This window comes from Podarcis raffonei, chromosome 8 (assembly GCF_027172205.1).
Source record: "Podarcis raffonei isolate rPodRaf1 chromosome 8, rPodRaf1.pri, whole genome shotgun sequence".
NCBI lineage: Eukaryota > Metazoa > Chordata > Lepidosauria > Squamata > Lacertidae > Podarcis > Podarcis raffonei.
In genome coordinates, this window is record NC_070609.1 from 24,141,317 (window position 1) to 24,168,971 (window position 27,655).

At 46.2% G+C, this 27,655-nt stretch overlaps 3 protein-coding genes and 1 non-coding gene across 5 annotated transcripts in view; 1 reads left to right on the plus strand and 3 right to left on the minus strand.

The window, feature by feature from the left end:
- The window catches only part of EPB41 (erythrocyte membrane protein band 4.1), a 274,098-nt gene that overhangs the window by 213,898 nt on the left and 32,545 nt on the right, over positions 1 to 27,655 (minus strand). The gene's annotated exons all lie outside the window — the stretch shown is intronic.
- Positions 2,190 to 14,002, minus strand: TAF12 (TATA-box binding protein associated factor 12). 2 transcript variants are annotated; one of them, XM_053398605.1, is made up of 7 exons: positions 13,797 to 14,002; positions 11,254 to 11,338; positions 7,204 to 7,455; positions 6,510 to 6,587; positions 6,126 to 6,240; positions 5,599 to 5,687; positions 2,190 to 4,863 (listed from the first exon to the last, which is right to left on the minus strand). In XM_053398605.1, the coding sequence occupies exons 2-7, from the start codon at positions 11,320 to 11,322 to the stop codon at positions 4,828 to 4,830; spliced, it is 639 nt and encodes a 212-aa protein (XP_053254580.1). In that variant the 5' UTR covers positions 11,323 to 11,338; positions 13,797 to 14,002; the 3' UTR covers positions 2,190 to 4,827. The 2 variants fall into 2 exon arrangements, with proteins under 2 accessions (XP_053254580.1, XP_053254581.1); XM_053398606.1 differs by lacking the exon at positions 11,254 to 11,338 and having other exon boundaries at positions 13,797 to 13,985.
- Positions 15,603 to 15,744, plus strand: LOC128420444 (U11 spliceosomal RNA). The gene has a single exon (XR_008332046.1). It is a non-coding gene; the product is annotated as a U11 spliceosomal RNA (small nuclear RNA).
- The window catches only part of LOC128418644 (discoidin, CUB and LCCL domain-containing protein 1-like), a 44,188-nt gene continuing 34,581 nt past the window's right edge, over positions 18,049 to 27,655 (minus strand). Inside the window, exons 8-15 of the mRNA XM_053398583.1 lie at positions 27,260 to 27,454; positions 25,949 to 26,070; positions 25,653 to 25,833; positions 24,331 to 24,423; positions 23,699 to 23,789; positions 22,300 to 22,340; positions 21,077 to 21,199; positions 18,049 to 19,213 (exon numbers count right to left, since the gene is read on the minus strand). Of these exons, the coding sequence (XP_053254558.1) occupies positions 18,696 to 19,213; positions 21,077 to 21,199; positions 22,300 to 22,340; positions 23,699 to 23,789; positions 24,331 to 24,423; positions 25,653 to 25,833; positions 25,949 to 26,070; positions 27,260 to 27,454 (1,364 nt within the window). The 3' untranslated portion in view covers positions 18,049 to 18,695. The remainder of the gene's footprint in view (positions 19,214 to 21,076; positions 21,200 to 22,299; positions 22,341 to 23,698; positions 23,790 to 24,330; positions 24,424 to 25,652; positions 25,834 to 25,948; positions 26,071 to 27,259; positions 27,455 to 27,655) is intronic.

Here is a 27,655-nt window from a genome sequence, read left to right on the forward strand (position 1 = left end):
TATTGCTCCCCCCCCACATACCCCCAACTCTTGCCATCTCCTGTTTTTACCTCTGCTGCGGAAGAGGCTGGCTTGAAATGTGTGGAGGTATTATGGACCTGCTCTCCCTGAAAAGCTTGCCTAAACCGTAATCATTATGTTAGCTCACCGCCTGATTTGTGAAGACCTTCATTAACCTATCCTTTTTGGCTGATCAGTTTGAGAACTCTTGATACAATTTCATCACGTGTTTTTAGGAGGAAATAACATTGGTGCCTAATATTCTACAGAAGACCTGTGGATGCAAGTAAAAACTATTTCAAATTCACTTTCTCTACTCCTGTTGTCTCAAGGAGATGCCTGAAGGGGATAGGGAAGATGACAGGACTTTTTTAGTCACACAGACAATACGACTTGGGTAATGAGCAAACTTCCAGATTAATCAGAACTATTATTTACAGTGGTATGAAAAATGAAGATGGCACAACCTGCCACATACAAGAGTTTTGGATGGAATGGGAAGAGGTGCTTTGGCGAATTAGGTTCAATCATGCTTAGTGCAAAGAGACATGTTGCAAGAAGGCATGTTGTGAAAAAGGCCAGTGAATGCTACCCCTTTGAGAATACAAAAGCGACCAGTTATTCATATCTGTCCCAAGCACTAATTGAAACACATGGGTTCCTTGTAAGGTAGAGAACAGAAATAAAGGAAAATACAGCCATCTTTATACTTGCAGAACTAGATTATCAGTTTTAGGTGGCAGGGTGGGTAAAGTGTTGATAGAAGCAAAGTTTGGAAGTGTTAGCAGGTGGTTGGGAGGGTATTGTCTCCCATAGGTAAAATCCCACCCCTGTGGGTAAAAGGTAGAATCATAGAATCATAGAGTTGGAAGAGACCACAAGGGCCATCGAGTCCAACCCCCTGCCAAGCAGGAAACACCATCAGAGCACTCCTGACATATGGTTGTCAAGCCTCTGCTTAAAGACCTCCAAAGAAGGCGACTCCACCACACTCCTTGGCAGCAAATTCCACTGTCGAACAGCTCTTACTGTCAGGAAGTTCTTCCTAATGTTTAGGTGGAATCTTCTTTCTTGTAGTTTGGATCCATTGCTCCGTGTCCGCTTCTCTGGAGCAGCAGAAAACAACCTTTCTCCCTCCTCTGTGTGACATCCCTTTATATATTTGAACATGGCTATCATATCACCCCTTAACCTCCTCTTCTCCAGGCTAAACATGCCCAGCTCCCTTAGCCGTTCCTCATAAGGCATCGTTTCCAGGCCTTTGACCATTTTGGTTGCCCTCCTCTGGACACGTTCCAGTTTGTCAGTGTCCTTCTTGAACGGTGGTGCCCAGAATCTCCTACAGATCCCCTGCTGCACAGCAAAATTCAGTCAACCCTTCCAGACAATAATGGCAAGCATCTGAATAAAAGCCATTCCCAAACAGACTTTATAATTCTTTGATAGCACCTGCCTTCTTGTCAGTGCAAATGTTCCCTTGCCTGTTTTGTGGATTTTTAGGCTCTAGGACATCTCCCATTATCAAATATGTTGCACTTATAGATGACTTAACAGGGAACAACAAAAAGCACCATTTTGGAACCATGGTAGCAATGTCAGATCAACAGTGCATAGAAAAGGTGGTAGTGGAGACACATGTTGGAGGACACTCAGTTGTAAAGAGCCGATTGTTCCAAAACTAAGGTTGATGCACACTTGGGAGCAGGCAACATTGGACTTACATCTGAGCAATTGTTTAAATTCAGTCTTTATTACATGTTTACAATGCTAAAGGCTGTATAAACTGCCAGGATGCTAAATTCTGCACTTTATGTTGCCGCTATAGAATATGCAGAGGCCCTGCTAAGATGTCACCTCTTACGAAAACTGTACACTCAGTAATCCAATTTAACGGCTGGTGGTTCAAATTCTTAGGCTTGTATCCAATGTTAGTCTATAGCTAATGCAAGATGGAGCTAAAGGAATCTATTCTACACATGTGGCTACTCAAAAGTAAACCCACTGAAATTAAAGGACAAGACAAACTTAATCCATTACTTTCAGTGGGTCTACTCTGAATTGAACCTAGTTGTTTACAACCCCCCCGATTCAAACATTTCCACTGTTTTCAATGGTTTTCCAAGAGATAGACCATATACTGTACATTTCAATTATAATAGCAAAGGTTAAGAATAGGCTCTGAAGCATCATTTTCATTTTGCCAATGCCATTTATTGTATTCGGTACACACCATCTCATCCAGAGAGCTGCATTTATCATCTCACCATCTTTACTTGAAAGAGCATCAGCAGAAGCCACAGTGAGGACTTGAGTTGAGTTTGTAGTTGCATTTATTTCATGTGGGGGGAGGGGAAATCTACCTTTCTGCATATCTGATGCTGGGAAACCCACCTATTCACTGATGACATGTCCAAGCTGCATTCTTCTGGGTGGTTTGCAGTAACACACTTGGTGGACATATGCTTGAAGCAGGAGGCCTCCTTTACTGTTGGGTTGTGAAAAAGCATGTTACAGGAGAAAATCAGGACCACACACTTGAATTACATGTAGCCTACTTCTGATATACTGCCCAATTTAAGGTATTACGTGAAGCAGGGCCTCAAATTTATTTTTTGGGACAGGGTGATACAACTGTGGTCTGAGTTCTGTTGACCTTCTGTAAGTGTATTTGGGCTAGTTCACAATACTTTGCCAATGCAAGCTTACAGCAACACATTAATTTCTCTATACACCATTGCACATGGCAGTTATAAGGGGTTGCATTCAGTTAACTTCTACTCGAGTACACCCACTGAAATTAAAGGGCATGACGAGGTCCATTAATTTCAACTGAGCTACTCTGAATACAACCCAAGGTGTAATATCTAAAGCATGCATATGCAATGGGAAACAATGATTCTGCAGTTTATGGTGAAAAGCCCATGTACTAGCTTCATCAAAAACTATAGAAAAAACAGTTCATCTATGCAGAAAAATAGCAGCATGTGAAGAACTCGGTATAAGAAAAACAGCAGCAGCTATGGGGCAAGTCCTTAGAAGTTTGGGTGGCTAATGGGGAGGGTCGGGATGTACTGATTTCTTGAAGGGGAAAGGTTTACTGAGGCAATACCGCAATGTCTTTCGACTTCCAAGTCCCGTCGTCCCTGATCATGGATGGGGATGACAATAAATAAACATGCCCTTGTCATTGGTTGTTTAATGGCGAAGATGCTTTCAAGTGATGCAATACATAAAATAACAGCAGCAAAGGTTCTTCCCCCTCCCCACCCCCCTCTGCCTCCATGGTGCAATTTCAGAATTCATTTTGGATTATTTAGACATATGCCTCAGTTGGATTCCATTTGGCTGCTAATCCCATGGCGAAACAAAAGGATGGATTGTTTTCACAAATGGAGATTTACTCTTTTAGAACAAGAGTTTAAAAGAACAAATGACACGCTGGAATATTCCTAATGGCTCATGCTACAAAGGCAAGCATTGTGGTTTTATGAACTGATGCCATTTTTTTTTCCTTTTAATGGAAAGCACTAAATTGCATGCTACCTGGGGCAAAGTGCATGAGAAATCTTGAAAAACAGGGAACATTAAAGTACTTGTTTATTACCGTAGTCTAAATGAGTGGAGAACTTGCATAAAAAGGGAAAGCTTCTATAGCCACTGCTGGATGGCTTAATGAAAACCTGTTACGCACAGAGAGAGAACACAAAGTGTAGTTGTGTGGTCAGAGGTGGCTTGTTCATTCAGAACACAGGCAGTGCAACACTTCTGTTGCTACAGTTCAACCTATCAAAGAGGAAGTGAGGAAGGAGGGCAGTTTTTCAGCAAGCGAGGAGCTTCAGAAGCAGCAAAAAAACCCCCACCATTCATAATCCATGAAAGTCTGAGGCAACAGTTTTGCACCAATTTTGATTTTCAGCCTGAGTTGTGCTTTTGGTATTGGAACACTCAATGAAAGCAAAGTATTCTCAATTATATTTTTCTCCCGGTAACAGAAGAGACAGGAGGCAAGCCAATTGTTCTATGAGCACAGATTGATATCTGGGCTGTGGATACTGAGGACTGTTCTCTTCACAAGACAGATGCTGCCAGTTTAAAAATAATAATAATAATAACAATAATAATAATAATCTCTCTGTGTTGGGAACTGCACCAACGCTTTCCAACAGAACCACAATCTGCACAGAACTTCACAGATATTTTGCTATGCAGTGGATGTCCATTGCATCCTTAAGAGTTAAAGGGACTTGCAATATGGACCATATTGGAATTTAAAAGAGGAAAAAGAGATGTTTGCGTTGAACAACCTATAATGAACAGCCCTTTCTCTGGCTCTTGCCCTGATGCCCTTTGCTTTTTCGCAACCCGTGCCAGTACTGCGACCTAGTTTTAGAGTCATAATGTCTTTGCTGATAAAACAAATCCAAATATCTATAAACAGCAACATTACAAAGAGTAAGAGGGAAATGAAAAAAACATCTATAGCTGTTTCTAATACTGTTCCCCAAAATACCAAAATATTCTGTCCGTTGGACAACCACTTACACCATAAATCACTCTGAAGGCAGAAAATAAAGTCTGTGTGTTTCAAGATACATTGTGTTCTCTTGGGGAAATATGTTGTGGAGGAGGGGTGGGGGAAAGAGGCAGGGTCTATCGACTTTTGGCAGGTCTCCCCTCAAAGTCAGATATTGCTGCACAGTTAAAAGGTACGCTTCTCTGCAAAGCCTTAAAAAAGAATCCCACAGATGACGTCATGGGCACTCCACAAGCTTGAGGCAGATTTCCCGCCCAGAAGAGCCATTTTAATCTCCCTGCCATTCCCAAGCATTATTTCTTTGTTGTTTTGCGGATCAACGCCATCCTCTGAAAAGAGAGAGAGAAAAAGAACAGTGAAAATCAGGGAAATGGACCACCAGCAAGCTTCAGTGGAAGGTAGATTCTTTTAGGCCCAGAAAACTATTTCCACTCACCTGGCCACCATAGTATCCAAATACCTCAATCACATAACTAGTCCACTTAAGAGTCAAAATGAGGTATGGCTGCATTTCCGTATCAGTTTTTTTAGATTAAAAAAACTGCAGCTGTTGGAGGGTCCTCAATCTGAATTGTGACCACAGTGCAGGGAGGTTTGATTCTTCCCTTTTCCTAATGAACATTGCTCTGCATACTCTAGTTTTTATTACTCCTACAGGATGAAAAATATAGGGGTGCACGTATTTTGTTTCCTTTGAGGACAAACAGCAGCTTTAGTAGGGAGGGGACCCATCTCAGTCAGGAACTGTGCAGGGAAAAGGTGAACCTGTACCTGACATGCTGCAGTCCTTACTCAGATCAGGCCCCCTGCTAGTTGGTGTGTTTTGTTTCTAAATTAAGAGATGGAAATGCATTTGACCCAAAGGCATGGCACGGGAGGAGTGATGTTCTTAAGTATTTATATTGCGCTCTCTCTTTCTCTCATACACACACACACACGCAGAAAGGGAATGTGGACATTAGAAAGTACAGTATAAACACCTGGTGTTTTCTCTCCCCTTGCTGACATGTTTGGTTTATCTGATGCCATTTACCTGCAGATTCTGGATGGAACACCCTCCTTACCTGTTTGTGAGCTTCTGTAGTGCAGGCTTTTTTATATGGCCTGATTTCTTCAGAACCAAAACCTGGGATCCACATATTCCACTGCCGCTCTACATCAAAGAACAGGGCATGGGTGGAGGAGATGAGAAAAATAGGTAGAGGAAACAAGAGTTAAGGAGAAATATTTATCAATTCAATCATGTAAGTAGTAATCATTGTCTTGTTTCTAAGAACTAGAACAAAGAGAGAAATGAAAAAATAATCCTGTTTTGGCAGGAGTTCTGTTTCTCTTAATTTTAGGGGTTTCTTTGCGTTAGAACAAATTTCAAGGGGACACTTCTGAATTGCATGTGACAGCAATTCCCTTGTGTGCAGGGGTTCACTACAGGCTATTTTCTGCACACCCTAACACATGGAGGAAGACTGCAGTGGCCTGACTGGCCTGGTGAACTGTTATACATGAAAAGCTCACTACAGGGGGAGAGTAGGCACATACAGTCACCTATAGCAGCCTTCATGAAACAAACAACTCATGCATGGGCACTCACCAAGATGCAACTGGACATCTTTCACTTCCAAAGTGTTGGACTTGCGATGTCGTGCAAGCTGGCAGGCAGCTGTCACAACGCTTTCAATGAAGTCATCCGCGATCTGCAGCAGCATCTGTCAAAAACAGTGGAGCACCAAGCACGTTAGTGATAGTTTCAGCATGATATATAACAATGCGTGAAATGATATTTAATTCAGAAGCTTCACATTCTTCCAAAAAGTAATCACCATCACCAGTGACTTTACATCAAGGAAAACCACTTTGTTTCCTAACTGAACCAGTGGCACTGTTCAACTATGGATGAGCTCAGGCAAGTACCAAAGGGTCTGAGATTATTCAGGACTAGGGATTCATTCAGTTCATTTCACTCCCAAAAGCCTACCTCCTCCACATCTTCATCCAGTTGTTCATTTGGATCCACCTCTCTGACAAGATCCTGTAGTTTCTTCTTAGTTAATATCTGGGGCAGGGGAAAGAGATCACCAACATTAGTACAGTTCAACCAGGTCAATGGCCACCAAAAGACAAAGGAGATGATGCCCATCTAATATTCACGAGGAGAGAATTCCAAAAGGCAGGTGCTACAACACTCAAGGCCCAATTCCTACATTGTGTGCAATGGACCTTCTGGTAAGATGGTATCAGCAGGAGGGCCTCACCTGCAGAGCATAGACATGGACTGGGCATAAGGAGTGAGGTTATCTTCAGGTATCCTGGCCCCAAGCTGAATAGACCTATATACACCGGAACCAGCACCTTGAACTTAGCCTGGCAGCTAACTGGCAGCCAGTGCAATTATTTCAACAGCAGGGTAACATATTGGCGATGTCCTGCTTTAGTGAGCAGTCAAGTTGCCACATTTTACACTAGCTGCAGCTTCTGGACCAACCTCAAGTTTAGCCCCACATACAGCACATGGTTCTGAACCTAAGACTCAAGCTTTTATTCATTTCAAGTCACAAGATGGAACAGGGAGATTTTGGCAACTCTTGGGCACGGCCAGAAGCAGCCAACCAATATTATTTTTCAACCTCACCTTACCCCACTCACTTTCCCAGTATTGCAAAAGCCATTACCTGGTTGCTTTCAGGACTGAGGCGCCCGCCACTGCTAGGGGTCCCTGGCATCTTCGCCACAGTGGTATTGTTTGCCATGGAGCTATGTGGAGGGGTGCTGGCTGGTTCTGGCTTGATTGAGGAGAAGTTGGACAAATTGATCAAGGTAGATGGGCCAAACTGGTTCATAATCTGCTGAGCTTTAGCCTTCAGATCATAGAGCTTGTCCAGATCTTGCTTCTTCTTGGGATTGTGTGGGCCCAAACCAATCAGCTGAAGAAAACACAAATCCCAGGGTTAAAATGAGGAGGAAGGGAAGACGGAGGCGATTTAACAAGTTATCTATTTTAGAACCATTCCCAGCAGTCTGGAACTCAGATATGAAAAGCCTTTGAAAGAACAAGTTTTCTGAAGTGGCTGGAAAAGCACCTTAACTATGTCACCATCAGTGCTTTTTTTCTGGGGGTACGGATACCCCTAAACATTTTGTGAATCTAAGTTTGGCCTAATTGAGGGGAAGTATTTCAATCTGAGTAGGAAAATGAGAGTACCCCTAAACATTTTTAAAGGGAAAAGGCACTGGTCACCATAATGCCACCTCATGGAAAGCTTTCAAGGCCTGTGTTCTGTGAGAGCTTTAATGCAAACCCAGTATCAGATCACAATGTGGAAATCAGAGCAGAAACTGTGTTTGTGGGTGTCAGAAGCACTTCCCCAGACACTTGGATCTGACAGCCATGGTAATAAGAACTTCCCTCCCTGCTCCTAGATTGCCCAGAAAGCAACTATGAGGCACTTGCTGACCACTGGTGTCCGGAGATATGCATTTGTAGTTCTTGGACAACTTTTGATTATGCATAAGTTTCCTCCACACCTGTCGTTTTGATAGTTCTAAGACAAAAGTGCTAAAGGGAAAACTGCTCCTCTTATAGCCAGCTATAGATGAAAGCCCGTAGTCTAACTAAAGGATGCTTGTCTGGAGGTTCTAACAGGGGAGCGCAGCTATCGTACACCCTTGACCAAAGAACGGTACACTCCTTCTATCTGGGATGGTTGTCCTCTTCCACTGAGCACGCAGCTTCGGGAGGGATGCACATGGAGCGGTGAGGGAAGAAGGGGACACCCGCCTAGCCAGCCAGATCAGCTGAATCAACTCTGGCAATCAATGGGGTGACAGATGTCGCAGACAGATCGCCCTCACAAACCTGATCTTTAGCTTCCTAGAGCTTGACATTTCCCTCAAATAATACCAATTGGGATGTGTTAATGTGTTATGTTTATACTTCTGTTACGGACTACATTATGGAAATGGACCATGTTTGTCAATCCACGGTTCCACCTATTAACCTTCAATATCCAATTTCTTAAACCCACCAGCGGCAAAGATGCCTTAGGGCTACAGTTCAGTGGCAGCATTTCTCTGGGAATGTTTCTTCTCTTTGGTTCTCTCCAAAAAAAAAAAAAGACAAAGGGCTTCATCCAAGATAAGTTAGAAGTACTGTACTTATTTAAGCCATGACTAATTTATCCCATTGATTCCACTTGAACTAACTTTAGCTAACCTAGCCTGAATTCCAACCAAAATGTGTTTTCTGATCATTCCAAAACATTCAAGATGCAACATCGAATTTCAAGGAGTCTCTTCAGAATCTCTCAACATCCAGTCTATAATGCTATTGGCTTGTGTGTTCAGTTCAGACCACTCAGCAGCAGCTTGTTACCAATCAACACAGCTGCAGAAAATATTTTAAAAAGGTAAACATTACCAACTTCTCAAGAATCAGAAATGGCATTTTCTTGAACCTTAATATACAGGTGATTAGCATGCAATTTTACCACATGCAGTTATTTTAATTCTTATGCATTTTGCTTAAAATTGTAATCCAACAATGACGCCAACATCACATCAAAACACAAACCATGCTGAACACGGACTACCCAAGATGCAAGGAAGTCAATATGAAGGAAGCGGAAACCACGCTTCATTATTATTTTAAAGAGCAAGTTCTCTGTTAGTATTAATCCACACAAGAATTATTAAGAAGGCTGCAATTGAAATGCTTCATTCTACCTTATTCAAAACAATAAAGGTTGAAAGGCAATGTAAATATAAGTTGTTGGGGGTTTTTTTTAGCTTCACCCAGAACAAATCCTTAACCTTGTGCTACCAATGGTTTGCCGATAAAAATAGCCTGCCCAGAGAGAGGAAAAGGATATATGCCTGGGAATGGCAAGGCTCAGTGCCAGATGAACTTCAGGAGCTCATAGGCTGTAAAGTTAACCACTAGCAGATTCACACCTTTATAGATTAGTAACTGCAACAGCCAGGGCTTTGTTTGCATGTTGGCAGGCCCATGAAGCCATGACCGCTCATTCCACTTTTGTTTACGCTAGATATTGTTACTCTGTCATAGCAAATGGCACTGTTGTCGAAGTTCCTGAACTACAACACCCATCAGCCCCAGCAAGCACGGCTCCACACATTTCTGCACACATGGTAGATATACTTAGCAGTTGTTTCCTCTTCAAGCAGCTGGCAGATGCATATAAAGGCCCTTCAAAGTATGGGAGAATTCAACTTTTAAACTGAAGGCCGTTCTCCTATCATCTAAGCAATGGATGCAACCTTTGCTTTCTATCCTTACTTTCAAGACTCCCAGCTCTTGCTCTCTCCCATTTTAGCCAGTCTTTCTACATTCCTTCCTGTTCTTTTCATTCTGCTGCCTCTTCTCGACAAATCCACTGTGCTCTTTTCTGATACCTGGCACTGCATTGCTTTACTTCTTGAATCTCCTTCTGCAGCGGTGGGGAACCTTTTTCAGCCCAAGATCCATTCCAGCCTGATTTTGGCACTGAAATGGACTTGGTCGCACTGATTGATTACCTCTATCAGGAGAGAGACAGGGGAAACGTGACCCTGTTGGTTCTCCTTGACCTCTCAGAAGTTTCTGGCACCGATGAGAATGGTGTTCTTTTGGAATGATTTGGGGCGGGGGGTGGGAGTTGGAGGTACTATGTCACACTAGTTTAGTTCCTACCTACAGGGGAGCTACCAAAAAAACAGTAGTAGGATATCGTTGTTTGGCATCTTTTGAACTATGGGGTCCCACAAGGGTCTAGTCTATCTCCTATGCTCTTTAACATCTATTTGAAACCACTGGGAGCTGTCATCTAGGGATTTGGAGTATGGTGCCATCAGCTGATGGCATGCAGCTCTATCTCTGCACTCCATTGGAATCAGGATAGACTGTGAAGATGTTGGGCAGCTGTCTGGAAGTAGTGGTAGAATGGATTGAGGTCAATAAATATCAATGCTGAATCCTGGTAAGAAAGAAGGGCTGTGGTTGGGTGGTTCCTGTGTCTGGGAATTAGCTATCTAACCTGTTCTGGAAGAAGGTACATTCCCATTGAAGGATCAGGTTTAGTAGTCTGGGAGTCCTCCTGGATTCCAACTTGTCATTGGACTCTTAAGTGGATTTTGTGGTCAAGAGTGCTTATGCCCAGCTCAGGCTGGTTGCCAGCTGCAGCTGTTCCTGGACCAGGATAGCCTGGCCTCTGTTGTCCATGCTCTAGGAACCTCCCGCTTGTATTGTAATGTGCTCTATGTGAGGCTTTTCTTGAAGACAGTCTGTAGGTTCCAACTAGTGATCATCACAAAACCAACTAAAGATGCATAACATTCCTCTGGGTAGGGGCCACCTGTACAATGTTCCACATTCCTATGCATCTCTATAGTGAGGAGTAACGCTGGCAGGAATAAAGTGCAAGTCAACAGGGAGATTGATTACTTCTTTATCAGGGAGCAATACAGCAATGATGCTGGAGAGAGATTCCAGCACTCAGTTCTACTAATTTTTGTCATCTTCTGGGAGACCATATTCACTAACCAAGCACACAAGAGAGGATCATTTCCTACAAAGCATTTTCAAATCTGAGTGGAAAAGGACAATACACTCTTGCACATTTCAGTTCTGGCACACAAGCAAAACTGAAAAGCCACAAGCCCACCTGCAGCTTCTCACCATGATGCCAGCATGCCATGTCCTGGTGAGTTCAAGCCAACTTACTTACAGCTATCTGAGTGTCTAGATCTTTAATTACATCAGAAACTGCTGTGGGACCATTGAATGGAGAGGCCATTTCCCCAAAAAAGCTCCTGCAAGTAAACAGTAAGGGTTAACCTATACAGTCATTCTTCCCCTGTTGCAAATGCTTATACAATTCCCCCAGAGCATTTTACAAGCTATCACATCTCTCTCTCTCTCTCTCTCTCTGCTGGTTAAAATGGATCTGTGTAGGAAATCTAACATATATATAAATAGGAGGTTGCCACTGAATAGACTTTCCTCAAGAGAACATCCTCTCCACCCAGGCCTTACATGGTACAGGTGCATTAATCTGCAATGGTTGGATGTATCACAGCACTGGTGCAAAAGCTCAGTGACCAATACGCTTGTTTATAATTAAGCATAGTAGTTAGGATTGTTGGCTGTGAAATGGAAAAATCACATCAGTTACAGACTTTTTAGGTGGTAAACCACTATTCTCTCAGCTTTACCTTTCCCAATTTCAAATCCGATATGCTGGCCTTCTTTACAAAACCTCAGAAAAAAATAGTGAAATCTTGTAGATGAAGTGCTTGGACGATGGCATTTGTTTTCTTTAAGTGATTACAAAATGTAAGGGAACACAGGCTTATAAGATGCTGGGGAAAGATGAACTTTATGTCCCAAAGTGAGCATTAGGATACTGAGAGAGGAAAAGTATGGATGCAGTGCTTAAGAAATTAAATTTGCATTGTAAAATGTTTGAGAACCTCATAGCAAAAAAAAAGGGGGGGAGAAGAAAGTTATGCTGTTAAATGAAGCAAACAAATGAAATTATTCAAAATGCTATAAGCATTACTACTGCTATTGCAATACAGTAAAGAAAGAATAACGGAACAGAGCTGGGCAACCTGTGGCCTTCTCAATGTTATTAGACTCCAACTACCATCAGAAAGGCCAGCATTTCAAGGGCAATAGGTTCCCCAGTCCTGATAAAGAATAAGAGCAGGTGTGTTCTCCAGAAAACTGCAAGACAAGAGCATAGCCATTGTGGTGGGGAGGGGGAGAAGTAAGAAATATTTTGCTTTTTTAAGGACACTGCAGATTCTATGGCAGTGGTGGGCAGAAAATACTGTAGATCACAATCTACTGGTAGTTCTCAAGAGTCATTTGAAGCAGATCAGCAAGGATTTCTCTGACACACAGTTGCTTAACAATGACAACAAAAATAATTCCTCCTGTAAATCATACTTCTGAAATTAATAATGGAGGGGGAGAGGATCCAGAGAAGACTTTTGTGTGGAGTGACCACGAGCTCATGTCTGTTTTGGTACTAAAAAAAATTATAAGGCTATTTCTTTTGCACTTTGCTCTGGTTGCTGGATCTTAGGGTACCAGTGTAAAACAAACTAGATTCCACAAGCCTAAAGTCTGCCCACTCCTTTCTACAGCATTGTTTTCCAATCTTATGTTTGTGCTTTAAAATTCAATTGTAATCAGCGACCTGGGAGCACACACTCCAACAGTCTCTATGTTGTGGAACTTGCATAATTTAAGCTTTTGGCAGAATAAATCCCTACCGATTTATTTTAGTCTATGTTGTTAGGAGTTTTCATTCTTCATGGTTAAACCCTCTTACCCTGGTTTTTGCGGGGGGGGGGGGGAGCAGCAGCATCTTGTTTCCAATGCCACATGAATGTATACAGGGGCAGAAAGCAACTAGGCTGCACCACATTGACATCCCCAAAGCCTCTTCCCCAATCCGGAGGTTTCCTAAACTGCAGCCATGCCTCACTTTAAGCAGGGCTCCCACCACTGCCAATTGCCTGGCTCAACTTACGATCACTCTGATCACTCGGGAAGACATTTCTGTTTCTCCGGAGGCTTATTAAAAAGAAAGAAATAAACATGAAATCTGATGTCACTTGTTCTTTCTCTTCTTGGCTAGTGTCATTTGGTGCCTGCCACCATTGCTTTGAAGACATTGATTTGTTGCTGCATCTTATTATATTACCGTGTATAATCTCGCCCTCAGCGCGTATATATATATATATATATATATATGAATGTGGCGAGCGCTCACGTTTTGCCGGCCACCTTAAAATGTCCTGAGTGAAAACAGACGGACGAAATAAGCGCGTGTATACCTCGGGTTAAGTACTTAATTTGTTCCGGAGGTCCGTTCTTAACCTGAAACTGTTCTTAACCTGAGGTACCATTTTAGCTAATGGAGCCTCCCGCTGCCGCCGTGCGATTTCTGTTCTCATCCTGAAGCAAAGTCCTTAACCCGGGGTACTATTTCTGGGTTAGCGGAGTCTGTAACCTGAATTGTATGTAACCTGAACCGTGTGACCCGAGGTACCACTGTACTGTACACATACACGACGAGGAAAGTGTTTTAAAACGCACGATGAATTAAAGTAGACCCTGTCAAGCGTCGGGAGGCCTGTCGTCAGGGGAAAGGAAAAGGGTGAAATCGGGACACGGATAACGTATTTTGGCCGCTTCGCGCGCCCCGGAGGCAGCCCCTCCCCCGGAGGCCCCTCGAAGTCCAGAGCTCTGTCTTACTTTCAGCGGGGAGCCGCCGCGGCTCGAACCGGGGCTCCCGCTCCGCTCACCGGCGCCTCGGCCGCCTACCCGGCCATATCCCCCTTGCGAGCCGTTCGACGCTTCCGACCGATTGCCGCCTTTCCTCCCTCACTGGGACGCCGCGACACAGCACTTCCGGGGTCACGACCCCACGAGCCGCTCCAGGAAAGACGCTGGGCCCACACAGCGGCAGCCAATCCGCAAGCGCCTCCGTCGTCCCTTTTTAGGGTTGGGCCGCTTGGTCTCGTCTGCACATGCGCCGAAGCTCCTCGCGTTCCGAAACTCCCTCGCCCCCGCTCTTTCTTGTTTGTGGTGAATTAAGGTCTGTGCGCGCCCGCGCGCCCGCTGTCAAATCGTCTCTCTGGTTCAGCCCCGCAGTGCGCAGGCGCACTTCGGCTGGTACCTTATGGAGGGAAGGGAGGGAAAAAGAAACGCGTTTATATGTGTTTTAATAGGCGGCCGCGGCACCTTCTCGGTTCCCGATCCGAGAGCGCGTGGTGGTGCTGCGCCTTCTTTCTTGTGATTGGAAGGAAGCAGAAGCGCGCGGGCTTTTGCACCAGTGTCAGGTTGGCTGTGGGTAAGGTGAAGTGTGAGCGTCATTTGTGCAAAAGGATCGTCTTGAGCAAGTGTGATGGGGAAACCAAGTTCGAATCCCAATGCTGCCTACCCTACTTCACAGGGTTGTCGTGTAGATTTTTTATTTTTTAAGCACAGAAGAAATAACTGTATAAGCAACCCCGAGAGCTTTGAAAAGAGGATGGTAAAGGTGTTATAATAATAATAATAATTTTTTTATTATTACCCCAGCCACTCTGGGCGGCTTCCAAAAAAATATTAAAATACAGTAATGCATCAAACATTAAAAGCTTCCCTAAACAGGGCTGCCTTCAGATGTCTTCTAAAAGTCTGGTAGCTGTTGTTCTCTTTGTCATCTGGTGGGAGGGCGTTCCACAGGGTGGGTGCCACTACCGAGAAGGCCCTCGGCACTGGATCTCATTGTCCGGGCTGAATGATTGGGATGGAGATGCTCCTTCAGGTATACTGGACAGAGGCCATTTAGGTCTTTAAAGGTCAACACCAACACTTCGAATTGTGCTCGGAAACGTACTGGGAACCAGTGTAGGTCTTTCAATGTGGGTAATAGAGTACAATGAGTCTGGAAAGTAATTCCTGTGGAGCTCGGGTTTGCTATGGTTCTTGCGAGGGTCCGGATTTTAGCCTGCCTTAGCAGCGGCATCCATGGTAATAGCAGCTTCTCGCCCAGCCGACCGAGAACCGTCTGTGCACCCGCTGTATGCATCCAACCTCCGCTGTGTTGTAGATCTCTCTTTGCAGCTTTGCAAGAATTAAAGTCGCGATCCTAGCAGGCGCACTTACTTGGGAGTAAGCCCCATCGCCACATAGTTTGCAACTACTGCCCCGAGCAAACATCCGAGCACCCGCATTGTAAAAGTGCTGCGATTTCTCTTTGCAGGGGTAAGATTTTTCACTCCCTCTCAATAGCTCTTAAGGGTGAATCTTCTTGGCGGCCGCTGAAATGCAGCGCTCGGAAAGGTACCCAGAATGCACTGCCATTATTTGCATATGTATAGAAACGCGGGTATCGATAACTTTCTACAGAAATACTTCTGGATATCGAGCGGGAGAGGCGAGGGGGATAAAAGCGAACCTGAAGCTGCTGTGGCATTATATCATTTCCAAATATTATTGCGATGCAATTCTGCTCGCTGTGACTTGAAGAGGCGTCTCGGGCAGCTGGGCAAGGTGTGAGCCTAACGTTTTGTTAAAAAGGGCTTCTGCTGTGAGTGGCACATGGGGAGGGGCGGCTGTGGCTTTGCCTCTTTCTGTGCGGAATCGCTATCAAGAGATTTCGGAAGCATAATTTTTGTGCTCGGGGCAGCTGGTAATCGCTTGTTCTGGCTCCCCAATTTAACGTGGTTTAAATGAGAGAGGAGTGTAAATGAGCTTAAGATGCTTCAGAGAGGCAAAGCTTCAAAGTTTGGGGGTTCCTCCAACAGCTATACAATGTGCTGTTTGCTGATGTCTCTTAATGAACTGGTTGCTTTAGGCAGAGAAGCAGCCAGTAAATTATGGCAATTCTATTAAAGACACAGGAGCCTGGTTAAGTGGAGTGTGGGTCCAGTTTCTAACAGTCCCCACATAACAAATTATGTCACTTAATATGTCACTTTCAGGCCAAGAGAGCTGGTGTTTGTCTGCAGGCAGCTTTCTGGGTCAGGTGGCCAGCATGACTAAACCGCTTCTGGCACAACGGAACACCATGACAGAAGCCAGAACGCATGGAAATGCCGTTTACCTTCCCACTGCAGCAGTACCTATTTATCTACTTGCACTGTTATGCTTTTGAATGCTAGGTTGGCAGGAGCTGGGACAGAGCAACGGGAGCTCACCCCATTGCAGGGATTCGAACTGCCGACCTTTCCATCGGCAAACCCAAGAAGCTCAGTAGTTTAGACCACAGCGCCACCTGCGTCCCTTGTCAAACACTTGCTATTCCACCACACTGGCTCATGTCTTGGCCCTTGACCAACAGTGGTAGTGGAGGGCACAGCTTCCCAGTCCCTGAAAGGCATGCTCTCCAGCTTGCATCTCAAACCAAGAGGTTTGTCTGCTGTTGCCTTGTGTGGTGAGTCACGAGAGTTACAGGCCCAGTAGTGAGAGTATCTTTTTTGTGGCTGCTCTCTATACTGTGGACTTGTTTTGTGGCCCCCTTGCCAAAAGCCTAGGCCCTTTGGTTCTTAACAAAGAGAATCCTTGTTTTGCCATCATTTTTTGTCAGCGTTGTATGCCTGTTTTAGCCCACGGGTACCATGATATCACAGCTCATGTCAATGAGTATTTTGATGTATGAACATCAGAAGATCTGGCTGGATCAGGCCAGTGGTCAAGTTTCCTGTGTTGACAGTGGCTGACCAAATGCTTGTGGGAACCCTGTATGCAGGACCCAAGCACAAGAACATTCCCCCCCACCAGAGTTTCCAGCAAATACTATCCTGAATGTCCTGCTGTCTTGAACCCTGGCATACCTGGATGTAAGTCTTGCTGGTGTACACAGTCACAAGGGTCATGTTAGAGAGTAAAGGTAAAGGGACTCCTGACCATTAGGTCCAGTCGTGGCCGACTCTGGGGTTGCAGCGCTCATCTCGCTTTATTGGCCGAGGGAGCCGGTGTACAGCTTCCGGGTCATGTGGCCAGCATGACTAATCCGCTTCTGGCGAACCAGAGCAGCGCACGGAAACGCCGTTTACCTTCCCGCTGGAGCGGTACCTATTTATCTACTTGCACTTTGACATGCTTTTGAACTGCTAGGTTGGCAGGGGCAGGGACCAAACAACGGGAGCTCACCCCGTCGCGGGGATTCGAACTGCCAACCTTGTGATCGGCAAGCCCTAGTCAGTCCTAAAGGTAAAAAAACAACAACAGTCCAGTACCACAAGCAAACAGTAAGGCCAGGTTCCTCACCTCTGCAGCAGACCCAGGGTCAGAAAAAGTCCCTAAGTCACAGTCCAGTGGCGTTTGTGAAGCAGCCAAGCCGTGGTCCATCCACGTCAAAAGCTGAGCAGAGCTTCCCTTTTCTCCTTACCATCTTGATGGACACTTCTGGGTTTGCTCCACTTGATGAGGAAGGTGAGATCATTACCTGCTCTGAGCCTAATCCAACCGAGTGACCACAAACCTCCCAGAACTAACAAATCGTGTGATCTTCATCTGATCAGCTAGTAAATTTGGCCTGTTCTGTTGCCTGTCTCAGTCTCCTGGAGCGCACTGTTCCCACTGTTCCCAAAGCCTCAGAGCCTGCTGTGTCTGTGGAGATGGGAGGGGGCACCTCTGATTTCTGGCAATGTGTCTCCCTCCCCTGACTCCTGTGACCTGTCAGCTGCCCTCCTAAGTCCCCAACCACCCCTTCCCCATCTTCAGTTTGCCCTGGGGTGTCCCAGTCATGGCTACACCTGTTCGCCCAGATTCCCGCCCCCTTCTTCGGTGTCCTACCAGTTCATGACAACTGCCTCCCAGTTCATGGAATTAGTCGCCACTGATAGCCAGCAAACATTTTCTTGATGTATTAATGTTTTTGACCCTCCATGAAGTGGGGAAGGATATATCAGTGAGCAGTAAATGAATAGCAAGTAAAACGAAACATCTGGCGGGTTTGTGGCGACTGCTGTTGGGAAGAGGAAGAGAGCAAAGGATTTTGATTTGGTTTACGAAATGCCTTCAAGTTTTTAATAAGGGAATGTGATGGAGGATCAGGGAGCTACGGTGGCTCTGTTCTTCCTCCTAGGAACCTCATGTCACAACATGTATATATATTATATATCTGTTATTCACAAAAAGTAATTGCAACTGCAGAGCAGTGAGAATAAATGTTACCATATGAATGCAATTTTTCAACCCTCTGCCCAAATACCTGACTGGTTCCTTCAAGTCCTAATGAAGATAAACCAGAGGCATTTGCTAAATTAAAGTAAGAGGGAACCCCAGTCAAGCCCCCTGGAACTGAAAGCTTGCCCAGGCTCCATAGGAGTTGAGCATGGAAAAAAATGAATTAATTTTCCTTTGCTGGTGGGAGGAAGAGTGCTATGTTTTTCCTACAAGAAGGACCACAGTTCAGGGGAGAAGCAAGCCCTTGGCACGTAGAAGGTCCCAGAACGTCAGTCAATTTTTTAAAAAAGGATCAGGTGTCAACCATTAGGAAAGATCTCTGCTTCAGAACTGCTGCCGTCAGTGTAGACAATATTGGGCTAGATGGACAGAGAGCCTGATTAAGGCTTTCCTACGCCCTTGACCTGAAGATGCTCTGCAAAAATCCACCTCTTTCCTAGCAGCCTGAGCACCAGAAGATCCTTTCTGCGCTGCTCACAAGGGCTCGTGATAGACGTGTGTGAGCGGGGAGTCCGTGAGCTGGAAGCAGCAGCTCTGCGGAGAGGTAGCTGGCTGCGCCGGAGGGCGTTCGTCTCTTGGGCTCGGAGTCCGGTCGCCGTGAGGCTCCGTGTAGATGGTGCTGGTTTGGGCAGGTCCCTCTGGCTTCACTGCCAGCCGTTGAGCAGGCAAGTCGTATTGCGCCAGGGCCTCTGGGCAGACCGGTGAGACCAGGGGTCCTGCCTGGCTTTGGGGAGAGGAGATGACTTTGATGACGCAGACGTTCTTCCTGAACGCGCCTCCTTCCGGCTCTGCAGGAGGAGACTGATCTAAGAAGGGGGTGGCATACTCTGGCTCGGGAGGCAGGGGCTCTGCATACTCATGGTGTTTTCCCGGCACATCGTAGTGATTCACCACCAGGGGGAGCGTGTAGCCTTCATCCAGAGCCGGCTTGAATGTGGACGGGATGGACTGGGTACTGGGGCTGACTTGGACCACATCTGGCTCGGCGTATTCTGTAAAGGGGGGAAACAGAAATCCCGGTGAAATTATGGAGTCAGCCCTCTGAGACACATCACCTAAAATCAGCCTATGTATGTATGTACGTACGTACATACAAGTAATAGCTTGGTTCTCGAACAGCTTGGCTCCCAAACAAATCGGCTACCAAACGCCGCAAACCCAGAAGGAAGTGTTCCGGTTTGCGAACATTTCTCGGAAGCCAAACATCTGACGTGGCTTCCGCTTGAGTGCAGGAAGCTCCTGCAGCCAATCGGAAGCCGCGCCTTGGTTTTTGAACGGTTTCGGGAGTTGAATGGACTCCCGGAACAGGTTAAGTTCGAGAACCAAGGTACCACTGTATTCATTCATTCATTTACAAATAATTGTATGCCACTAATTTATTTTATATATCAGAGTGGATCACCACAATTGCACATAAAAGCCATGCAATCAAAGCCATATTAAAGAAGTTGATTTTTTTATTTAAAAAAAATCATGTCACTGTTGTGGAAAGATGTATTTTGAACTGCCTGTATCACCCTGACGGAATAAAAGAGTTTTTCAACAGGCATATTTAAAAGTTGAATCGGAAAATGCCTGCTGAACTTCCATTGGCAGAGTATTCCACAATACTTCCACATTAGAAACCTTATTTGTGTTTGACGTAATACCATCTCAGGATGTCTCTTGTCTGCATTCTTGTATTGGTGCACAAAGCCCTATGTGGCTCGGAACCTGAAGGATTGTCTCACCCCTTATAGTCCCACTCGATCACTGTGCTCTACAGCTGAGGGCCTCATGAAGCTACCATAGGAATTGGGCCTTTAGTGTTGTGGCACCAGCCCATTGGAATGTTCTCCCCTCCCTTTGAATATTAGACAGGTCCCACCTCTGTTGTCTTTTCCCACCTGCTGAAGACAAGCTGCCAAAATGGAGATCTTCATCCTAGTTTGCATCTGTCTCATCCCCCCACCCCCAAACATGGATTCAAGCAGGACATATTTCATTGGTACTACTCCTGCAAGCACTGCTGACATCCTGCACTCGCCCCAGAGAAATGTGCAGCAACAGGACTTGTTCCAAGTGGCTTTGTATAGCAGGGACAAAGGGCTGGGCCATGGCAGGGAGCAAAGTGGAGATTCCCCCCAATTCCTCCCTCCTCCCTGCTTCCTTCCTTCCTGTGGGCCTGACCCCTTTGCACGAATGGCACTGCCACCAGCTGCTCCAGAATGCAGATGTTTGCTGATGGCCTCATGCCCAGTTCTCTTCTCCCCCCCCCCCTTATGCGTGCTAAGCATCATGGATGGAAATCAGGAGTCAATGGGCTGAGTGTTTGGTCCCATCTGTGTGGGGTGAATGTAGCGAATATGCTGAGCACGAGCTGGTAATAAGAGCTGTCCAAATTTGCCGGAGTTGTTTCTGCACAATGAGCTGCATTGGCTCGAAACTAATTTATGGGCACCCCAACCCGGTTCCTTAGAATTAACCCTGTGTTTTCTCCACCACAAAGGAACAAGACGGCCATTCAGAAAAGGCATTCTTTTCCCTCCCCGCATCCCCAGTGTTTTAGGGGGGGATGAAGGGCAGGGGAAGAAAATCAGGTGTCTGTAAGTTGTATTCGGGATGGTTTGCTTGTAAATATTGTTATGCTCTCCCTACTTCTCCTACCAGGAAGTGATTCCTAGGTGGGTAGTACTTACCTGGGTCTGTGGAAGCTTACGGCATTTCATAAGGACTTACAGATATGCAGGTTGAGTAGTGCTGGCCCCTGGAAGGCTATCCAGAAGGGAATGAGGCCCTCAAGCATAAAAAGGTTCCCCAGCCCTTGCTATGGGCAACAGTGGACCTTTCTCAAACCCAGAACAGATGCCACCTACCTGGAGACTGAGCCCTGCTGAGATCTACTGGTGTTCCAGACCTAGGAAACGAGGCGATTTCCGAGGTGGACAACTGCAGGCTCCCTCTGGGACACACCTGGCTGGCTTCTGATGTCAGGAAACCTGAAAGGGAATCCTGAGGTCAGCAGGAGTAACAAACGAGCAGCTTGAAGCCACTTTGCATGCTGCAATCAAACAGTCCATTTTTTATTTTGGAGAAGGAACTAAATGGGCAGACAGCTCACCACCACCAGAAACACACAGATCCTGCATTGGGGCTTGGACTAGAGCAGGCATGGCCAAACTTGGCCCTCTAGCTTTTTTGGGACTACAACTCCCATCATCCCTAGCTAACAGGACCAGTGGTCAGGGGTGATGGGAATGGTAGTCTCCAAACATCTGGAGGGCCAAGTTTGGCCATGCCTGGACTAGAAGATCTCTAAGGTCCCTCCCAGCTCTGTGATAAGAAATAAAGGAACATTCCTTTCCAGATACAATTGAAGCAATTTTAATAATAATGAGCAGGCCACAAAAGGAAATGACATTCAGTTTTGGAAGTTAGCGAACAGATGCTGATGGGAGGCTGTTATTTGTCTGAATGGGGGTAGGCAACATACAGGCCCTGTAGATGTTGCTGGACTCCAACTCCCACTGGCGCCAACCCATATGTCCTATGGTCAGGGATGATGGGAGTTGTAGTACAGCAACATCTGCAGGGCACCATTTCAGCTAACTCTGGTTGAGGAAATGCACGTACAAGCCAGCCTTTAGAATTTCACTCCTTGAGTGAAAATACACAGTGAAAAAGTAAAACCTTTCATTCTCCCCCAAAACCCAACAACAGAACAATTTAAAAGATGGAAAATGTCCTCATCCACCCAGCAGACCAGGCAGGAGCATAATAAAACCAGCAATTCAAAGAGCTGGAATGCTTGTATTCACCTGCAGCAAAAATACAAATTAGTGAGTGTTGGGCAGGTTTCTCTGGGGAGGGCATTCGAGACGCAAGGTGCCGTGACTAAGATATTGGAATGATTTGTGGGTCAGCTCTAAAAAATGGTGTGTGTGTGTGGAAAGAGCTATTTCAAAACAGGTGTGCAGAAACACAAAATAATCTGTCTCCCTGCACCATAAACACTTGTACTGGAAAAGCAGGGCGACCTGCTCACCAGTTCCCAAACGTGACTTCTTGTGCTAGTTCTGTGTGCTGTTAGGCGCTTTACCTTTTATGAGGTTGCAATCCTGATCTGCTGGTGTCTTTCTGCTGGGGAGAGAGGGAGAGAAAACTTATCAAGCAGGTTCAGCCAGATTTTCCGCCCCGACCCCAAGGTTCTGGATTTCCAGGAACACTCCCAATTCATGTACCTGCTCCTTTGGAGGTAGTGCTACCCAATTCAGGGCAGGCAACTGGAGCCAAGAACCACACATTCACAAAGCCTCTGTCTTCTCAGGATTCAGACTGAGCCTAATGGCCCTCTCAAGGCTGCTACAGACCTCTCAAACCTAGAGATCTCTCCCGTCAGCACGGCCAGTGCTTAGGGATGATGGGAATTATAGTGCAGCAGGAGGTTTCTGGAGGGAGTCAATTTGTGTGAAGTGAGAGGGAAACAGCCACCTATCCCTAGTGCAACATGATTTCAGGCACAATCTATTTGCAGACTCTTTGCAGTGGCTGGATGGGAACTCTTCTTGTACGTATGTGCTCAACTTGTGTTTGTGTGCGTATCTTACCATTGGAGCAAACAGCTTTTCCCCAAGGAATCCTGAGAACCGTAGTTTATCTCTCACAGAGCCACAATCCACAGCACCCTTAATTAATAATGATGATGTTGATGATAATAATACTATTAATTTTTTTAAATTTATAGCCCGCCCATCTGGCTGGGCTTCCCCAGCCACTCTGGGCGGCTTCCAACAAAATATTAAAATACAGTGGTCTGTTAAACATTAAAAGCTTCCCTAAACAGGGTTGCCTTCAGATGTCTTCTAAAAGTCTGGTAGTTGTTGTTCTCTTTGACATCTAGTGGGAGGGTGTTCCACAGAGCGGGTGCCACTACCGAGAAGGCCCTCTGCCTGGTTCCCTGTAACCTTACTTCTCGCAGTGAGGGAACCGCCGGAAGGCCCTCAGCCCTGGACCTCAGTGTCTGGGCAGAACGATGGGGGTGGAGACGCTCCTTCAGGTATACTGGACCGAGGCCATTTAGGGCTTTAAAGGTCAGCACCAACACTTTGAATTTTGCTCGGAAACATACTGGGAGCCAATATAGGTCTTTCAAGACTGGTGTTATGTGGTCTCGGCTGCTGCTCCCAGTCACCAGTCTAGCTGCCGCATTCTGGATTAGTTGTAGTTTCCGGGTCACCTTCAAAGGTAGCCCCACATAGAGTGCACTGCAGTAATCCATGCGATTACAGTTCCCAGGCTTCCTTGTGTGTGTTTATTAAAGCCACGTGCCTTGAAAGTATGGTGTGTATGCAGCCCATTGTCAAGGGGAGATTGCAGGAAAGCTATAGCTCATGGACATTGTGACCGTGACATCTCCCGCCCTTCCAGGATGGGATTGAAAGGAGCCCCCACAAATTACAGGGCTGATTGGTGAGAAGTGGGACGGGGGCGCTACTCACCTCTTCTTACGACAGAGGAAAACCAGCAGCAAGAGGGCCGAGGAGATGAGCACAAAACCTCCAATCAGCAGCATCACCAGCAATGGGGGCCCTGGAGAGAAAGGAAGGGAAATAGTTCAGTGCAGAAAAAAGGGGAGAAATTGGCAATGTGATGGAAGTTTACAAAATCAGGCTGGGTATGAAGAAAGTGGCGACACAGAGAAGGCTTTCTCCCTCTATCATAATACCGGAATGTATAAGGGGGGAAAAAGCCCTTAGAAGCATAGAATCGGAAGGGACCCAAGGGTAATCTAGTCCCAGCCCCTGCAATGCAGGAATCTCAGCTAAAGCATCCCAGACAGATGGCCATCCAACTTCTGCTTAAAAACCTCCAATGAAAGAGTCCACCACCTTCTGAGGGAGACCGTTCCATTGTTGAACAGCTCTTACCTTCAGAATAACTCTTTCTAATGTTTAGTCGGAGCCTCCTTTCCTGTAATTTGAATTCACTGGTTTGGGTTCTAACCTCTGGAGCAGCAGAAAACAAGCTTGCTACACCACCCATGGAACAGCCCTTCAGCTATAACCCATCATTTCTGCCTCTGCTCCAACAGCTAGGCCCAAGCCACTCCTTGCCGCCAGCGAGCACTTACCTGTTTTTTCCGAATTGATCACTATTCCTGGGATTCGGGTGAAAACGGCTGGGCTGCTGGTCAGGAGAGGCGACTCCTTGGGGCCACTGCGAACTGCAAAGGGGTAGAGCTTCAGGGGACGTACTTAACACACCACACTTCAGGTGCTGCCTCCTAACTCTTACTCCAAAAGGGTCCAAACATAGCCCACTGTCAACCTCCGGCTGCAACATGGGTTATAGGGGGCAGGTTGCTTTTTTCAAGTCAGGGCATTTCTTCATCTCATCTAGTATTGTCAAGCTCTCCAGGGTCTTGGGCAGAGAAGAGTTTTTCCCAGCAGCTGCTCAACGGATGCTTGACAATATGGGCAAACCTCAGCCTGCCCCTGCTGTCTACCTTTTAGAATAGGGTTACCAGACATCCCCGTTTCCCAGGGACAGTCCCCAGATTTGCAAATCTGTCCCTGGACAAATTCTGTCCCCAGATTTCCTAGGACCCTCGTACCTACAGGACCGCCTCTCCTGGTATGCCCCATGGAGGACCTTAAGGTCCATAAATAGCAACACCCTAGTGGTCCCGGGCCCTAAGGAAGTTAGATTAGCTTCAACCAGAGCCAGGGGCTTCTCAACACTGGCTCCAGCCTGGTGGAACGCTCTGTCTCATGAGACCAGGGCCCTGCAGGATCTGATTTCTTTTCGCAGGGCCTGTAAGACAGAGTTGTTCCGCCTGGCCTTTGGCTTGGAGCCAATTTGATTCCCTCCCCCTCTTTCTTTTTCCTTTTTCCTCCTGTGATGAGGCTGCATTTTAATGTTTCAATATTTTAATGTTGTATTTTAATCTTGTTTTAAAGTTGTATTCATTCAGCTTGTTTTTATTATGGCTTGTTAGCCGCCCTGAGCCTGGCCTTGGCTGGGGAGGGCGGGGTATAAATAAAAATGATTATTATTAATATTAAATGTCCCCGGGAAATGTGGCAGTTGCAGTCTCAGCAGCCTGGAGCCAGGCTTCATTGGAAAAAAATCTGGTAACCATATCCTAGAACCAGTTCAGAGGGTGGCACAGACTTGTCACATTCCTTCTTCTCAGTCTCTGCATTGCCTTTCTAGGCCTCACCAGGGACAAAACTTGAACTAGTGGGCTCTGGCTGTCATTGGCTCTGCCTCTTCCTGCCAGTAGCTCTGGCCTCACCTCCAGGCCTTGCCGGTGGTGTTGCCCCCAGGGGCTGCCTGGTTGGCCTTGACTAGTGACGGCCTTATACAATGTATAAAATGTTACAAACCCCATTAAAAGCCACAAATAAATAAATCGTCTTTCCAAGAACCAAACATACAACCCCTCCTTACTTCCGCCGTCGCTATAGGGGTGCTGGGACTTCAGGCGAGCCACTTGGCACCCCAGAAGCGCCACTTTCAGAGCCACCCTCTGGTTCCAGCTGTGGGGCACGATGCGCAGGTAGCGGGCCAGGATCGGGGGGATGAAGGCGTTGGAGACTTCTTCATGGCTGTTTTTATTTCCTTCGAAGACCTGGGTTAGAGAGGGTGAAATGGAGGGTCAATTGCGGGGACCTTTCCAAAGCGACCTTTTGCTACCCGTTTTCCATCCTGGCTTAAACCATTCACCGATGCTAATCACTCCGCACCTTCTCCTCATGACCACCGTTGGATTTGTAGGCCTTCCAGTTCTTTCCATCCCTGCTGGAGAGGACTTGGTAGGACTTGACATAGTAGTCGTGCTTGTGAGATGATCCCTTAGTTATGATTCCTGGAACAGAGATGGGTTAAACTGGTACCTCACATACGACAACGGTGCTAATGTGTGAAATAGGCTTCTGTCATGTCACTGTTGTGTCAGCTGCGGAGCTGCAATTCCCAGAGTTCCCTGGGAAGAGGGAGCGGTTGTTAAAAACACTGAGAACTGCAGCTCTGTGAGGGGAGAAGAAACGTCCTCACATCTTCCAGCTCCCTTAAAAAAAACTACACTTCTTGTGAATCGCCCTGGGATCTTAGGATGAAATAAAATAAACACACTTCCCAGGATTCTACAGGGGAAGCCATATCTGTTTAAAGTGGTATGATCCTGCTTTAAAAGTGTGGTACAGACGGGGCCTATCGTTTGCTCCATAGTTTAAACTATGCCTTTCCTGAATCCTCTCACATTCAGCTTTATCGGATGGCCCCAAGTTCTGATATTGTGAGAGACTTGCAATATAGAACAACAGCAGCCACCGAGTCCCTCCTCTGTGGACCACTGGGACATGATTCTTGAAGTTTTTTGAGACCAATCATCTTGTATGTTTAACCCTATCCCCTTGCTCTGCCAAACACCAGCCGGAGAGGCAATCAGATAAGCCCCCTTTCCATTCATGCGTTCCCTTCCTGCATTCCACTCAGCCCCCAGCCACTTGGCGTCACAATGCCTCTCTTCTTCCTCACGCCAATTAACAGGCTAACGTTCTGGGTTTGCCACAGCAGAAAGGGCCCAGCTTATCCTCAGGCCTTGCCAAACAATAAAGAATGACTCTGAAAGGACATAATATGAAATTTGTTCTGTGCAGTGGTGGCCTGGGCCATATCCCTGAGGTAACGAGGGGCAGTGAAGGAAGGAATGGGGGGGAGAAGCAGAAGAAGGCAAGAGGAAGGCCTCATCTGCACTGTGCATTTAAAGCAGGATCGTACCACTTTAAACAGTCATGGCTCCCCACTGCTGACAGCCAGGGTCACCCCCTGGACTGGATGCAATAAGTAAGAAGGCAGACTGAAGTTGGGAGGGCAACACCCCTTTCCCCCTAATGGACCAGTTCCCCTAATGGACCAATTCCCATCCCACCAGAGATGGGAAGGATATCTGCTTAGGACTGCCAGTCAGAGCATATTGGACAAAAGTCATTATGTCTCTCCCTCTACTCCACCTGTGGAAACAAACAAACAAAAAGATGCAGATACTTACTGACCTGTGATGTTCCTCTTTCCACCCAAGTCTATTTCCAACCACTCATCTGCAGAGCTCTGAAGTGCTGCCCAGGAAGTGCCGTCGGCACCGAAAGAGGCGTGCTCTGCTATCCAGGCCTTGTTCTCCCCCATGACGTTCTGTTCGTGCCAGTAGGATGAAGCGTTGAAGCCAGATACTTCCAGGAAACTGGAGCAGGCTGCGGAAGGAAGGAAAGGGTGGCTTTTGGCTGAACGCTAGGAAAAAACATGTTTCCAGTAACAGAAGTTCAGCAACGGGACCAATTAATTACAGAGGCAGAGCTGGACGTATCTCTCAGTTTCGTTTCTCTTAAGTGTCTTGGTTTTGAAATCTTAAATTGGATTCTCCACATTTTTGCAGCAATTTGTGGTTGTTGTTT

What these genes read in the sequence shown, in the direction of transcription:
- TAF12 (XM_053398605.1), bottom strand. Translation starts at nt 11,322, where the DNA reads ATGGCCTCTCCATTCAATGGTCCCACAGCAGTTTCTGATGTAATTAAA. An exon ending in TGGATGAAGATGTGGAGGAG is followed by an intron (nt 6,241 to 6,509) that starts GTAGGCTTTTGG and finishes TGTTTTTGACAG; the next exon opens with ATGCTGCTGCAGATCGCGGA. An exon ending in AGATGTCCAGTTGCATCTTG is followed by an intron (nt 5,688 to 6,125) that starts GTGAGTGCCCAT and finishes TCTTTGATGTAG; the next exon opens with AGCGGCAGTGGAATATGTGG.